This window comes from Rhodamnia argentea, chromosome 4, assembly GCF_020921035.1.
Source record: "Rhodamnia argentea isolate NSW1041297 chromosome 4, ASM2092103v1, whole genome shotgun sequence".
NCBI classification, from domain to species: domain Eukaryota; kingdom Viridiplantae; phylum Streptophyta; class Magnoliopsida; order Myrtales; family Myrtaceae; genus Rhodamnia; species Rhodamnia argentea.
Genome location: NC_063153.1, coordinates 2,841,286 through 2,854,563, shown reverse-complemented (window position 1 = coordinate 2,854,563; position 13,278 = coordinate 2,841,286). Strand labels below are relative to the sequence as shown.

Sequence of the window (13,278 nt, the reverse complement as noted above, 5' to 3'; positions counted from 1 at the left end):
AAATTATAAAAATTGTACACGGTATTTTAGCAATATAATTTGATTAAAATTTTATTTAAAAAAAAGGAATAGGTTGAGTATGAGTCAAGAAATTTGCATTGTGATAAAATGGGTCATAAATGAGTGATATAAGTCAATTTGGGTTGGACCATTTATGACCCGATCTACCCATTTGACAAATCTTATAAGTAATGCCAATGACTATAAATTTTCCAATGGGACAAAATTTGGTCTATCGCCCTAATATAACCGAGGGTGACGAACTAGATTTCATCACCAAGGTTGCTAGCACTGATCATTTAAATTTCATCAACATGGATTAGCGACATCGGTGAGCTCGGTTCTGTCGCTATTGATTGCCAATATTGATGAACTGGATTTCTTCATTAAAGATACTCTAGGCAAAGAAGACTATTTCATTGTTGTAAAATATCTAGGGCGATGTGACTGTCGCTATTCATTGCCATAACTCACTTGAGCCCGTGGCAGAGAAATTATTTTTTGTCCCGTTTGATCAATTTTTGTCATCTTTGATGACTTTCTAATTTTAAGTAATCTTACCAATTAATTCTATCGATCTATAAAGTGCTCATAAATTTGATGATTAAGCGTATGAAGGCGTGTAAAATCCATCACACTAAATGTACTAATATATGATTCACATATGTACGGCAAATAATCAGACACATAATACCATATATATGTGCTGCAGATCATTACCGCAAGGACAAAAATAGTATAAAGGGATATGTTCACTAGAAGTAATAAAACTTATCACGAAAATACAATTAAATCCTAAAACTCGTAAAAAAAAATACAATTCCCTAAAAATTGGTAAGATGGTGCAATCGAATTATTTCTTTAACTCCGTCCAATTTGGCTAACGAAAAATACTGATGTGACCTTTTTTATTATTTTATCTCTCCTTCGTGGTGATAATGTGGCTGAAACGACGTCATTTTAGTCCAAAATTGATTGTTAATATAAATATATTTAAATTAATTTAAAAATAAGGTCAATTTTTAAAAATAATAATTAGAAAAACATAAGCGAAACAAAACCGAGTGACAAGGGTACTCGCCAACCACAAGCGAGGGCTGCCACTAGAGGGGTTCAACCGCCATTAGAGTCCTCGCCCGTTCTGGGAGAGGGCTGCGACCCTTGCCTAGATATGGCCGAGGGCTTGCAAGCCCTCGCCATCGGTTGAGGGGCTTGACGACCCCCGCCGACCATTTCCCCACTAGTATCGACCCTTCCCGACAGTGGTAGGGCGACGGCGAAGCCCTCGCCGTTGGTTCCGCTCCTACTTCTATTTGTTTTTTTTAAATTTACGTTACTTTTTACATTAATTTAAATAAAAAATATATTAAAATCAGTTTGAATCAAAACTACGTCATTTTAGACACGTCATCGTCACTTAGGAGAGAAAATATTGAAAAATCACTTTATGGGTTCGTTTATGTAGCGAAAAATAAATAATTTATAAAATATTTTTCTTAAAATAATTGCTTACATCGCTTCTAAAAATCATTCATCATCCATGAAAAGGTTTAGACATCAATTGTTGTCGATAATAATAAAAACAAACTCCACTGACTAATTATATGAGGCGATAGAAATAATTATTTTTCAGAAAATATTTTTAAATTATTTATTTTCTGCAAAACAATGAAAATGAAAAATTTTAGCACACAAACGGTAAACTTAGAGGGCCAACTCGGTTTACTGTCTCATAGGCCTTGCCACTGCCAGGGGCTAAGCAATAGCGACAAAAGATATGTCGCCATTGAAATACCAAACGTGACGGAACAAATATTTCGTCTGCTTTGCGCCAACCTGAAGCAATGAAACATCTATTATGTCGCATTAGAGCATATAAGAACAGATTTATGGTATATTTGTTTCACAAAAAATAAATGATTTAATTACTTATACAGTTTAGAATTTTTTTTTTTTGTCGAAGTTTAGAAAAATTAGTCAACGGGGAAAAGTCTTCATTCTCGAGAACAATCTATGCCTAACTATTTTCGTAGGCGATGAAAAAAGTTTTCATTCAGGATTAGTTTTTCAAAAATATTTTTCAAATTATTTATTTTTTGCAAAATAAATGCATTCTTAATCCACGAAATTTATGTTTCTGTTAGGAGTGTGCCAATGGCGACTAAACCAAAAGTTTGTTGCTTTTGGTATGAGCATTGGCGACGGAGAAACAAATCGCTTTTGGAGACGGGGGACCAAGCAAAAGCCGCGAAACTTGTTGCCATTGCCCCCTCGAGGAGCGACGAAATATCAATTTACGATTGAGAACCTTATGATATTAGGTTATGTATTTGTTTTTCGCTAATATAAACGAACCAAATTATGCATCTCCTTATGAGAAAATATTGCGTACCACTATGGTACCACGTCAGCCATGCAAGAGTCCATTGAGCGTGCAACACCTTTAAAAAAAAAAATTTAGGTTTTCCTGCCCCATCTCTCTCTCTCTTGCAACTCACTTTTTCCTCATCTTCTCTGTTGCTTTTTCCGCTTGAGCATCCATAGCCACATGCCCGAAGCTCCAATGGCCATGGCGTCCGTGAGCTTGAGCTCAAGTGACACCATGGTGGCAAGATGTCAAAGCTCAGTTGGCCTTGGCTGTAAGCTCGAGAGATGGCAACCATGGTCGAGATCTCGTGCTCAAGTGGCCTAGCTGCTGGTAGCTCGAGTTCGAGCTAGCTACTTTGGGCTCAAGCTCAAACTCCGTGGCCATGGTAGCTAGCGGCCAGGACGGGAGTTCAAAGCCCGGGCCACCATGGCCACGAGGTCGAAGCTCAAGTGGCCATTGCCACGAGCTTGAGGCTGAGCTTGAAACTCGAGCTAGCAAGGCCACCCCAAGCTCCAGGTTCGAGGTTGAGCTCCATGGCCAATAAGCGGTCATGAGCTTTGGGTCCGAGTTCGAGTCATGGCGGAAGCAGAAGGAGCAAGAAAAGCAAGCGTGTGAGAGAGAGGGGAAAAAGTAACGGAAATAGAAAGAGGAGAGAGGAAACCGGAAAATTTTATGCAAGGTGAGTCTTCCTACAACATATGTCGTACGCTTAACGAACTTTTGCACAGCTGACATGGTGCAACTATGGTACGCAATATTTTCTCTCAAATGCGACACGTGTCACACATTTAATGAATTTTTACACGACTGACGTGATACCACTATGATACGCAATATTTTTTCAACTATATCTTGGCCTTCCATGAGATCTCTTTAGGGATAAAAAAGGTGTGTCGTGCACAAAAAAAAGGACGCACAAAATGTCAACTTTGATAATTAATGGAACAATCATCTCGTGTGCATACAATAATGTTTTAAATTTTTTCCATCTTCTATATAGAGCCATACTACTCTATTGCTCTCTTCAATGATACAAACATACTTAACATGAAAAGAAAAAACGTAACTCGCATATTACCTTTCGCTGCTATGGAATCGACCCTGCCCGTCCAACGTGGCTCCTCTGTTCACCTGGAGAAATAATTCCGAAGAGAGAAGAGGCGCCGCGGCGAGAACATCCCTGCATGCCTCGGCGTAGCGAGGCCGTTGATGGACTGAAAATCGGGCACAGTGAACCTTTCCCTATCTTCTCCATCCCACCTGTTGTTATTCCCGTTAAACGTGCCGTACCTCACCAGCTTTCCGATCCACGATTTCTTCTTGGGTGGGCTTTCGTAGCCGGCATTCATCCGTTCGCCCAGGTATTCCTTCACCGCGTGCAAACCTTGCTCCATGACCTCGGCCGGGGGCAAGATGAGAGGGTTCCCTTCGACACAGAGCTTCTGGAGCTTCCTGAGGCACCCCATGGAGTCGGGCAGGGCTGTGATCCTGTTATAGCTGATGTCAAGCTCTACGAGGGAGAGCAGGAGTCCAATGGAGTAAGGCAGTGCTTGGAGGTGGTGGAAGTTTTGGCTGATGTTGAGGGTTTGAAGGTTAACCAAGTTCTCGAGGTCGTCGGGGAGTGAGCGGAGGCAGTTGAGGCGGGCATCGAGGACGCAGAGAGAGGTAAGGCGGGAGGTGGAGTGAGGTAGGTGCGCGAGCTTGTTCGAGTTGACGGAGAGCTTCTTGAGGTTGCCGAGCTCAAGGCCAACCGCGTCAGGTAGCATGGTCAGCTGGTTGAAGTTGGCATTCAGTTCTTCTAAGGATCTAAGGACAAAGCGTTTACTATGTATTAGGAACATTATTAGTCTATACATGTACTGTATCTGTATGCATGAATCCGAAAAAATATTATATGTTCTATAGCAAATTGGAAATGCTGTAGATGATCAAAACGACCATTATCGACCAGAGACATAGCTGATAGAATTATTTAGCATACGACCTTAATTCTGTTGATGTGATTATTTTATCTAGTCTACCATCCTATCGAACATTAACACTTATTGAGTACCGTCTGTTTATAACTGAGTCATTAACGACTCAATCGTAATTACGAGTTTGGTCAGAGGAATTATGATTTAAAATCGTATTTATTTCCCTATCCACTGTATCCGCGCCTGCAATATATGTACAGCTCCATTTTAGACAATATGAAACGTCAATAATGCTATAAACCATTGCATGGTCCGTCGACCTGTAGATTGAGTCCATCTAAACCGTTCATCACATAAGCTCCGTGAACGAAACCGCATAGTTAATGAGCGAGATGAGATCGGTCCACATGGCCTGCAGGCCGTGAAATAATAGATGGAGAAAGACGGCGAACCTGCATTTCAGAATAGTGGTCGGGAGGGAGACGAGGAGGTTTCCGGCGACATTCAAGAGCTTGAGCTTAGAGAGGCATCCGATTGAGTTTGGGAGGGCCTTCAGCTGATTCGACTGCACATCCAACACCGCCACATTCAACAACCTCGCCGCTAGCGGCTCCGGTATCATCTGCAAGCCCACATATGCAAAGCATTCCCATATTACTAACATCAGCTTTCAGCCGGTCTTGTAGATCCAATTTTAGCTTATTTAACATGCGGAAATTAATTTCGCCATTTACGTGAAAAGCTCGCTTATTGAAAGATTACAAAAGACAGTGCAATGCGAACCGTGCTTAGATGTAGCTAAATATGCTAGACCCGCCTCTCGGACACCAGCTCATAGCCGGAACTTCCGTTAGGACGGTAAGGGCTAGCCTGCCCCTTTACTTGCCGTAGTTGCCCCTCTCCTGCCTCATCTCTCTCTCTCAACGACCCTGGTCGAGGTCACTCGTAGTGACAACAACCTTGATCCAAGGTTGGTGGGGCCAACATCGAGGCCTTGGATGATCTCATGGCGGCTCCCGACCTCTAATGGAGGGCCAGGAGCCGCAGTAAATGACGATCCGTAAACTCAAATTGAGGTCGTGTACCTCAGCCTTGCCTATGGATCGAGGTCGTCCACGGCGGCTCGAGGACGCTGAGTTGTGGTGGAGGCCATGGCCATGGAAGTCCTTGGGAGATTGGGACTATTCAGAGATGGGGTTCGGTCCAGGATGCAAAGATGCATATCAAAAGGCAAGAGTATGCAAAGTTATGTCGAAAGGATAAGGGATTTTCATGAAGTTAGGTTTTTTGTTGAAGTATATCTTTCACTTAGGTCCACCGTAGACAATTGTCCGAACAAGGATAATTGTCTATAACATGTACCCTATTGTCTAGCACATAATCTACGAAGATATCGATGCTAAAATTTACTAAAAAGTTCCATTAAAGTCTACGCATGCTAATAACGATTTAACTATTACATAACGAATTAAATAGTTACGTGAAATCGTCAAAAGATGATGTAAGTGCTATAAATTATTCCCATTTCAAAACTTAAAATGTATATGTTCTCAAATTTTACAACCAATAAAAATGTACATAAATTGGTAAACATTTAAAAGTTCTCACTTCTAAATTTACATGCATGCATGTAATTTTTTTCTTTTTAGCTGTGGAGAGAGAGAGAGAGAGAGAGAGAGAGAGAGAGAGAGAGAGAGAGAGAGAGATGTTTGTGCTATCGTTGACCTGAAGATTGTTGTTGGAGAGATCTAACTTGCAGATGATCCCCAAATCGAGAGGAGGGCTTGGAAGAGAATCCAATGACAATCCGCTCAAATCCACAATCTCCAACCTCCCTTCATCCACCGCCCTCTTCCTCTTCTCCGCTGCCTTCTGCTCATGGTCCGTCGTCACAATCCTCGGCGGTTGTCGCCGTTCGTACATCATCTTCACACGATCTCTTTCTTTTCTTCTTTCTCTTCCGAACAATAGTAAAGCTCAATGTCTCCGGGGTGCGTAAAATGCCTTCGACAATGAAGACAATGATATAGACAGATGTTAGACACACGTGATCTAGTGGAGTGGAGGGATGTACGGAGATAGCCCACCACGTGTGCTTCAGGTACGAGCCCAATTGATGAAGTCAACCCCAATCCAAATTTGTAATTGTCTTTTTGTGGATAGATTGAGTTACACCGTCAACGGTTTGGGTCGTCGCATTAGAAATTTTGAGTGCTTTCAAATCCGATCATCATCATGTCCAGCCGAATGAATTTGATTAATTAAAAGAATGTTAATCGAATGTGGCAATTGATTGAAGTGCAAAACAAAAGTTAAAGATGTTGTCTAAAGGCACATAAAATTTGTAAACACACGTGGACTCGTATGACGTGATACTAGAATGCAAATATTGGATGATCTATATCTAGATTTATGGTTGCAAGCATTCCTTCCCCAAGTGGGTATACTTTCTTATACTGTTATAATATTTTTCTTTACTTTATTGGGGGCTTCCAATTTGTAATTGAGGAATGCTAGAAATGACAGAACCGACATAAAGGGAAAATTAAATTCGTATTGAATACTTAATGGGCTCTCAATTACTTAAACTTTCACTAATTAATTATCACACCACTTAATAAGTCTAATTTGTGCGACGGTCTTCGTGAACAAAAGCCCCAACTTTTAGTACAATCCAAACTTTTAGTCCTGTACAAATATAGCATGAACATTTTTTGGTCTAAAGCAAAACCTCCAGTTTAAGTCCAATCTCAAATTTACCCTGAACTTTTAACTTCAGTCTCAAATCTACCCCCGTTAGCCCTTTGTCTAAAAATCATCGTTAGTTGTCTATAATATTCCTAATTTTAATACCAAAGAATAGTTTTATTTCGCAGATAATTTTTCACCTCACATTGCTCATGCAGACTTGTTACCGACATGAAAAATGCCATGCAAACAACTAATGGCAATTTTTAGGCAAAGGGTTAACGAAGTAGATTTGAGACTACATTAAAAGTTGGTGATTTTTTCTTTAGATAAAAAAAAAATTGGGGGTAAATTTGGACTGAACCCAAAATTTGGAGTTCTATACAAAAAAAAAAAGAAAAAATTCAGCATAGAGTTGAAATTGGACCTTAGGTTGGCATTTTTTTTTTAAACAAAATAAAGGTTCGGAACAGAATTGAGAGTGGACTAGGTAACTAAGCCTTAAAAATTGAGCAAAAATTGCAAAACTTACTATGATAACAAAACGGACGAAACAAAGAAAAAGAAGTAGGGAAAATGGAGCGGACCAAAACTCAGCTACGGCCGCATGACACTCATACAAGCAACGAAGGGTACGTTTGTAGTTTCTCTCCTTCGGACCGCAATTTCGGCTTGTGAAATCATTTTCCTTTAGCTTTTGCATCCACTATGCAAGAGCAGCATCGTTCTCATAAAAGAGATCTAAACGTAAGATCCTACTGCTAATAAGCTGATAGAAAATTACAGGCTCGAGAAATTAAAGTCATCTGCACTCGAATTCATTTCACTTGACCTGCGATGAGAAGAATTGAATCCTCGAAACAACTCAGTCCTAATGGAGAGAGAGCCCAAAGCATGTTGGGTGTGCAAATTCTGTCACCTTCATAGGGATTGTAAGGTCCAAATGTAATGCGTAGGAATGAAAAACTAAACATCAAGGCATCTGTGATCTTGGAAGTTGGAAGTATGAGACACTATAAAACTTTATGATTGATTTTACCTATTGACAATCTAGTCCAATGTCCATGAAACAGGGAAAACTCGATTAGGAATTGGACAGCCACGTGGAAGTGAAACTCTGTGAGATCACAATGAAATGGATTGTGAGAAATTGCACCCACAAATCTCACTAGCAAGGGACAAATAGATGCTAAATGAATGCATCCGTCTCCACTAAAGGGCCTAACCGTTGCTCTTGCTGCTGGTACTTTCAAATCCCCCTAGTTCTATAACTCTGTCTACACTATCCACTTACTGACAGGAAGTAATGGACAAGGGCCCAAGTGGAATGAACATGCACACATCTCGTTCCAAATATGGCTTCAAGGAAGGAGTAAGTACACTTCCTTGGCTAGGACCAATGCATTGAAGATCATAAGTATTCTTCGCTTAGTTTGTTAACCGTCCTTCTCTAAACTTAGCAGGCTCCTTCCTCGAGAGTTCAGGACAAGCAGGACACAACCTTGACAAACAACCTGCAATATATAGTTTACATATTAGTAAAAAAGAGGTTCTCCGAAATACGCTGGGGTTATAAATGACGTAGCCTTCCTCATAAAAGATTCAACCAAAGGCATCAAATATCATACCATGAAATATCCAAATGGGTAAGCCGAGTGCAGCATTTTGTATAGAAAAATGAAGATATCAAAAATGAAGATATCAGGGGTTATGGTCGTATGAGTGGACATGAGTAACACGAAAGCTTTGCCGAACAAAAGGAAAAGAAAATCATTTGCATAAGTTTTTGCCTCTCTCTCTCTCTCTCTCTCTCTCTCACACACACACACACACGAACACAAAGCTCAATCAACTGATATGTCAGCTGCCACCAACAAATTTTTACCTCCAATCAATACGTGGCCTAGGCATCAGGTGATCTGCAGGGGGCTCTGAGGTGCCAATATGAGTTCTCCGAGAATGTCTGTGATGAGATTGACCATGAGAAGCTGCTCAAAGAAGAAGAAGACCAAACATTAGCTTCATACTGACACAAATAGGTGAAAAGAATAAATAACACAATTTCAGAGAGCGAGAGAGAGAGAGAGAAATGAGCAAAACCTGCACCACATTTAGTGGAACATCGACAGAGAAACAGTGGCAACGACATTTATCACAAGAGCCACAACTTTAACTATAAGCAGGAATTGCATGAATTTCTGGATATTTGCATATACGGATGGTCCCCACGCGACAACCTTTATGTGCAATGCCTAAAAGGAAAATAGAACAAGTCTAGGAATTCATGAAGCCCATTAGATGAGATAATGCTCAGCCAATTGTTGTAAACCAACCTGAACTCTCAAACACCAGGGGTAACTGAAAGCTGGAATTGGATGAATTTCTGGGTATTTGCATGGCCCCAGCCAACAACCTGTATGGGGCAACGCATAAAAAGAACATAGGACTAGGATGGAAAATTAAGAATCCCTAAAACTCATTTGATGAGATAATACTCAGTTAGTTGTTATAAACCACTAAGGCAGAAAAGAAAACCTCTTCAAGATTGATCCCGGTATTGACCTGGCAAATGTCATGTGCAAGTTGAACATTTGAAGAAAAAGCAAGTAATATCTAGAGGAATACTCATAGGAGCAACGAAAATGAATGCAGAATTATCAGTTGAACCTTCTATCATCAAGGGGAATAGTAAGGATGTAATAAAATCACTTTAAGTACCAAATAACTCAGGGGAATGCAATCTAAGGTCACAATACTCCTCATCATGGTAGACCCACAGTCCCGAAAGCCTTGCACAAGGCCGAACCTACTCAGATCGCAGACCCAACTGCAGAGGTCAGGTCAGTTTTTTGAACCAAAATCAGTATGCCTGAACAGGTTGATATGGCTCGCAGTATTTCCAAGTCTGAAAGTTGAAGTGAACTGATCTATAGAATCACAATCAGATTATACCACCTCTAACACAGAAATCATAAAGTAGCCCTCCAACTTCTTCATAATGTCTCGAAGAGAAGAGACGCCATGTTAAACAAGCTCCTTAAAGAATGGACAGAGTAACAAGATGATTGGATGAACATAACAAAGAGATGCCAATATTGTTAGCCACAGACAGTTTTGCATCTAAGCATAAATATTGTCACCAATGTTTCCCGAGTAACGCTCATGTTTATGCTAAAACAACCATACACTTCATATTGCTCAAAACTGAAATAAAAAAATGGAAAGCAAATCACAAGATCCCAGCTGATAATTAATTCTCCCTTTCAACTGTTTCATGACATTTTTCATCCTTCAACAACTGGTCAAAACTCAATTAGTGAAGTGAACCGCCAGATTGAACATATAGTAGGAAGCAATAGATTTGTGGTCTCTAAACTAACCATCATATCAGAAGTTAGAGTTGAAGCACAGAATGACATAATTGAATAGCAAATCTTTAAAAAGCACGATCACCAAGTACTTATGCAATTAACTTGTGACTTCTTGATGCATGCTGTTTATTTCCCCCGAGCATCAAGAACCAGAATATGAAACTTTAATGTGGTGCAACACCAAAAGACGTGGTTTTAAAACAAATGCGTTTCAGCAATGCATGATGAGTGTACACACAATCTTCAAGCAAAATCGTAGCTCTTTCATCTGCTGAATAGAGAGCATGCTCTACCCTTAGTTTACAAGGAAATTCATCACGTCTCCATGGTGGTGACTCTTTTCAATCGACAAAGCTCGCACCTAGAATTTGGTTCTAATGAGAGGCACAACATTTTTTTCTACCAAAAGCTTCAACAACATTGAGAGGCATGCAAAATCCCCCAAGACAAATCCTCTTCAAAAAGAAAGCAAAACATCCATGAGGCCAATACCTAAAAAGCTACAGGTTCTTGAGCATGGGCAATCAACTAGCAACTATATTAACAACAATGTCAATGCTCATTGATTTCATTCTTTGAATTTGTTTCTGGTTCGATTTCAGCATCCATTTTTCACAATATTTCCATATTAATGTTCTATTCAAGAATTCAAATCAGCACAAATGAGGCAATGAAGTAAGAGATGGTTGGGAACGTCGAGTCCGAGGCCAGCATTCAAACATCAAACATTAAAACTGAATCTGTGTTTCCCTAAAACCTGCTCATACAAAGTTAAACCAACTAGGTAGATATCACCCAGAGTTCAAGGACGACAATCAAACAGCAACAATTAAAACTGTCTGTGTTTTCCTAAAACTTGATCTTACAAAGTTAAACCCACTAGGGAGATAGCGCCTTCAACTTCTTCAGACGTTTGACAGCAGGTGAAATGCTCTTTATTGTCTTTCGGACCTTCTTTACAGCTCTCGCTCTCTGTCTTGCTTTTTTCCCCAAGGGAGGCATCTCCATGATGGGCCCAGGAGACAGCCCCTTCTTGAGTGCACTTCCTCTAGGAGTAGCTGAAGGTGGCAACCTTAGATTTTGCGGAGGTAAGGGAGTGTGAGGCTTCCACACCAAGTTGTCCTTCATCGCAAATCTGACTCGCTTAACACTCTTGTCCCCACTCTTTGCAGAGGGTGCATCTCCATCATCTCCTTCCTCAGACATTTCAGATTTGAGAGATCGCTGCCCATCTCTAGTCTTCTCTCTCTTTCTCTTTTTGGAGCCATCACCATTAACTGCATCCTTGTCAGCATCCCAGTCATTAGGAACATCTATTCTTAGACCCTCTGCAGCGGCGACCCTCTCAAATTCCATTTGGAGGTTAGACATCATAGATTCATCGAAGATCATGTCTCCATTACTGATGAATTCATCTGTCGTGAACTCAGAGATCAAATAGCCAGGATTAGCATTCTCCACATCCATAGTGCTATTATCAAGATTCACATCCTTCTTATTTGCCGTCTTCTTCTTCTTTTTCCTCTTCGCTCCTGCCTCCATGCCATCAATAGCCTTCTTAGCTTTCTTGAGCTTCTTTGTAATCTTAGCTCCATTCATAGCATTCCCTCGAAAACCCAAATCAGCATCATCCGTTTTAGTCTCACTACCAACGGGAATCAAATCCGGCACTTCCTCTTCGTCGTCATTGGCACAAATATAAGGAATGGGAACCTCAAACTCCAAAGAAACCAACTCCTTCTCCAACTTCAAGAACTCCTCGTGCAAGCCAAATAGCAGCTTCCTGTTCCCCTGATTGCACTCAGATGAAGATCCCAATTCGAAGAGTTTACTCGAAAATCTCATATTCAAGGCTATGGTCCCATAAACAACTAAATCATCGCCCAAATCAAGCTCAACCCCCGACTTCTTCGCATCCAGCAGACCCTTCCCCATCCTGAGCAACACATCAAACACATTGGACTTGATCTTACCGAGCAACACTTTATCCAACGACCTCCCCATCACATTCAAGAAGGGATTAAGCAAAACCTCCAAGGCCTCTGCTTTAACCGGTAGAAAAGGCCTGAGTTCTTCAAGATACACAGTGGCAATATGGTAATTAACGCCATTTCCCTGGAACTTATCATCAGCAAGCAAAGCCCTCTCTTCCAACACCCCGACCAACCTCCCTACAAGCCCCATATCCCACGAATACTTCCTCATGAGAGCGAAGAAAGAGCTCAAGAACCTGCGGATCAAGACATAGAACTTGTCCAGCCGGAGCACGTCGATGCCGACCCACTCGCGACGCATGGTGAGCACGAAAACCGAGAAGTACTGAACTGAGAGAGGCAATTCGAGGGAGAGGAGGAGAGAGGAGAGGCGGTCCGCCAGGTGGGTCTGGTAAGGGACCTTGTCGGCGTGCCAGACGCAGTAGAAGAGGCCCTTCCAGAGCTTCTTCATGCCATCGTCGGAGAGGCTAGACTGTGCGGGCAACCACGTCTTGAGGAGGACACGAAGCGAGCGCTCGCGGGCCGACTGGTTGCAGGACGCGAGCTGCTTGATCAGCGACGGGCCTTTCTGGGCACCGTCCATCGTTCGAGCGCAGAGAAGAAGGCGATTGACGACGGGTTGGGGCTGGCGGTGTCGGAGGAAGCTGAGCGAAGAGAAATTTAGTAGAGGACGAGGGAGGGAAGAAAAACCCTAGGGTCAATTTTGGAAATGAAAATTGTCATCACGACATTATTACGCTTTCGCACTTACGAAATATTGGGGTTTTTTTCAAAATATGGTTAAAAAAATTACCAAATTTAAGTGTTTTTTTAAAAATTTTACCGATTTAGATCATGTGCGCCTTTATTACATGCGCATAAGGCCATGTGCATCTTTTTCACTTTCATTTTTTTGCCGCATATTTTATTTTATTTTTTATTTTTTTATATTTATAATAACA

The 13,278-nt window shown here is 41.1% G+C and overlaps 2 protein-coding genes across 2 annotated transcripts; both read right to left on the bottom strand.

Moving 5' to 3' along the window:
• Positions 1-3,341: 3,341 nt before the first annotated feature.
• On the bottom strand, positions 3,342-6,267 carry LOC115751282 (plant intracellular Ras-group-related LRR protein 6-like). Its single transcript, XM_030689115.2, has 3 exons — positions 6,010-6,267; positions 4,737-4,906; positions 3,342-4,174 (listed from the first exon to the last, which is right to left on the bottom strand). Exons 1-3 carry the CDS (start codon positions 6,208-6,210, stop codon positions 3,496-3,498), a joined length of 1,050 nt encoding a protein of 349 aa, XP_030544975.2. The 5' UTR covers positions 6,211-6,267; the 3' UTR covers positions 3,342-3,495.
• A 4,776-nt stretch (positions 6,268-11,043) lies between these two features.
• On the bottom strand, positions 11,044-13,044 carry LOC125314540 (ribosomal RNA processing protein 1 homolog). The gene has a single exon (XM_048277000.1). It carries the CDS (start codon positions 12,918-12,920, stop codon positions 11,223-11,225), a length of 1,698 nt encoding a protein of 565 aa, XP_048132957.1. The 5' UTR covers positions 12,921-13,044; the 3' UTR covers positions 11,044-11,222.
• Positions 13,045-13,278: the final 234 nt, after the last annotated feature.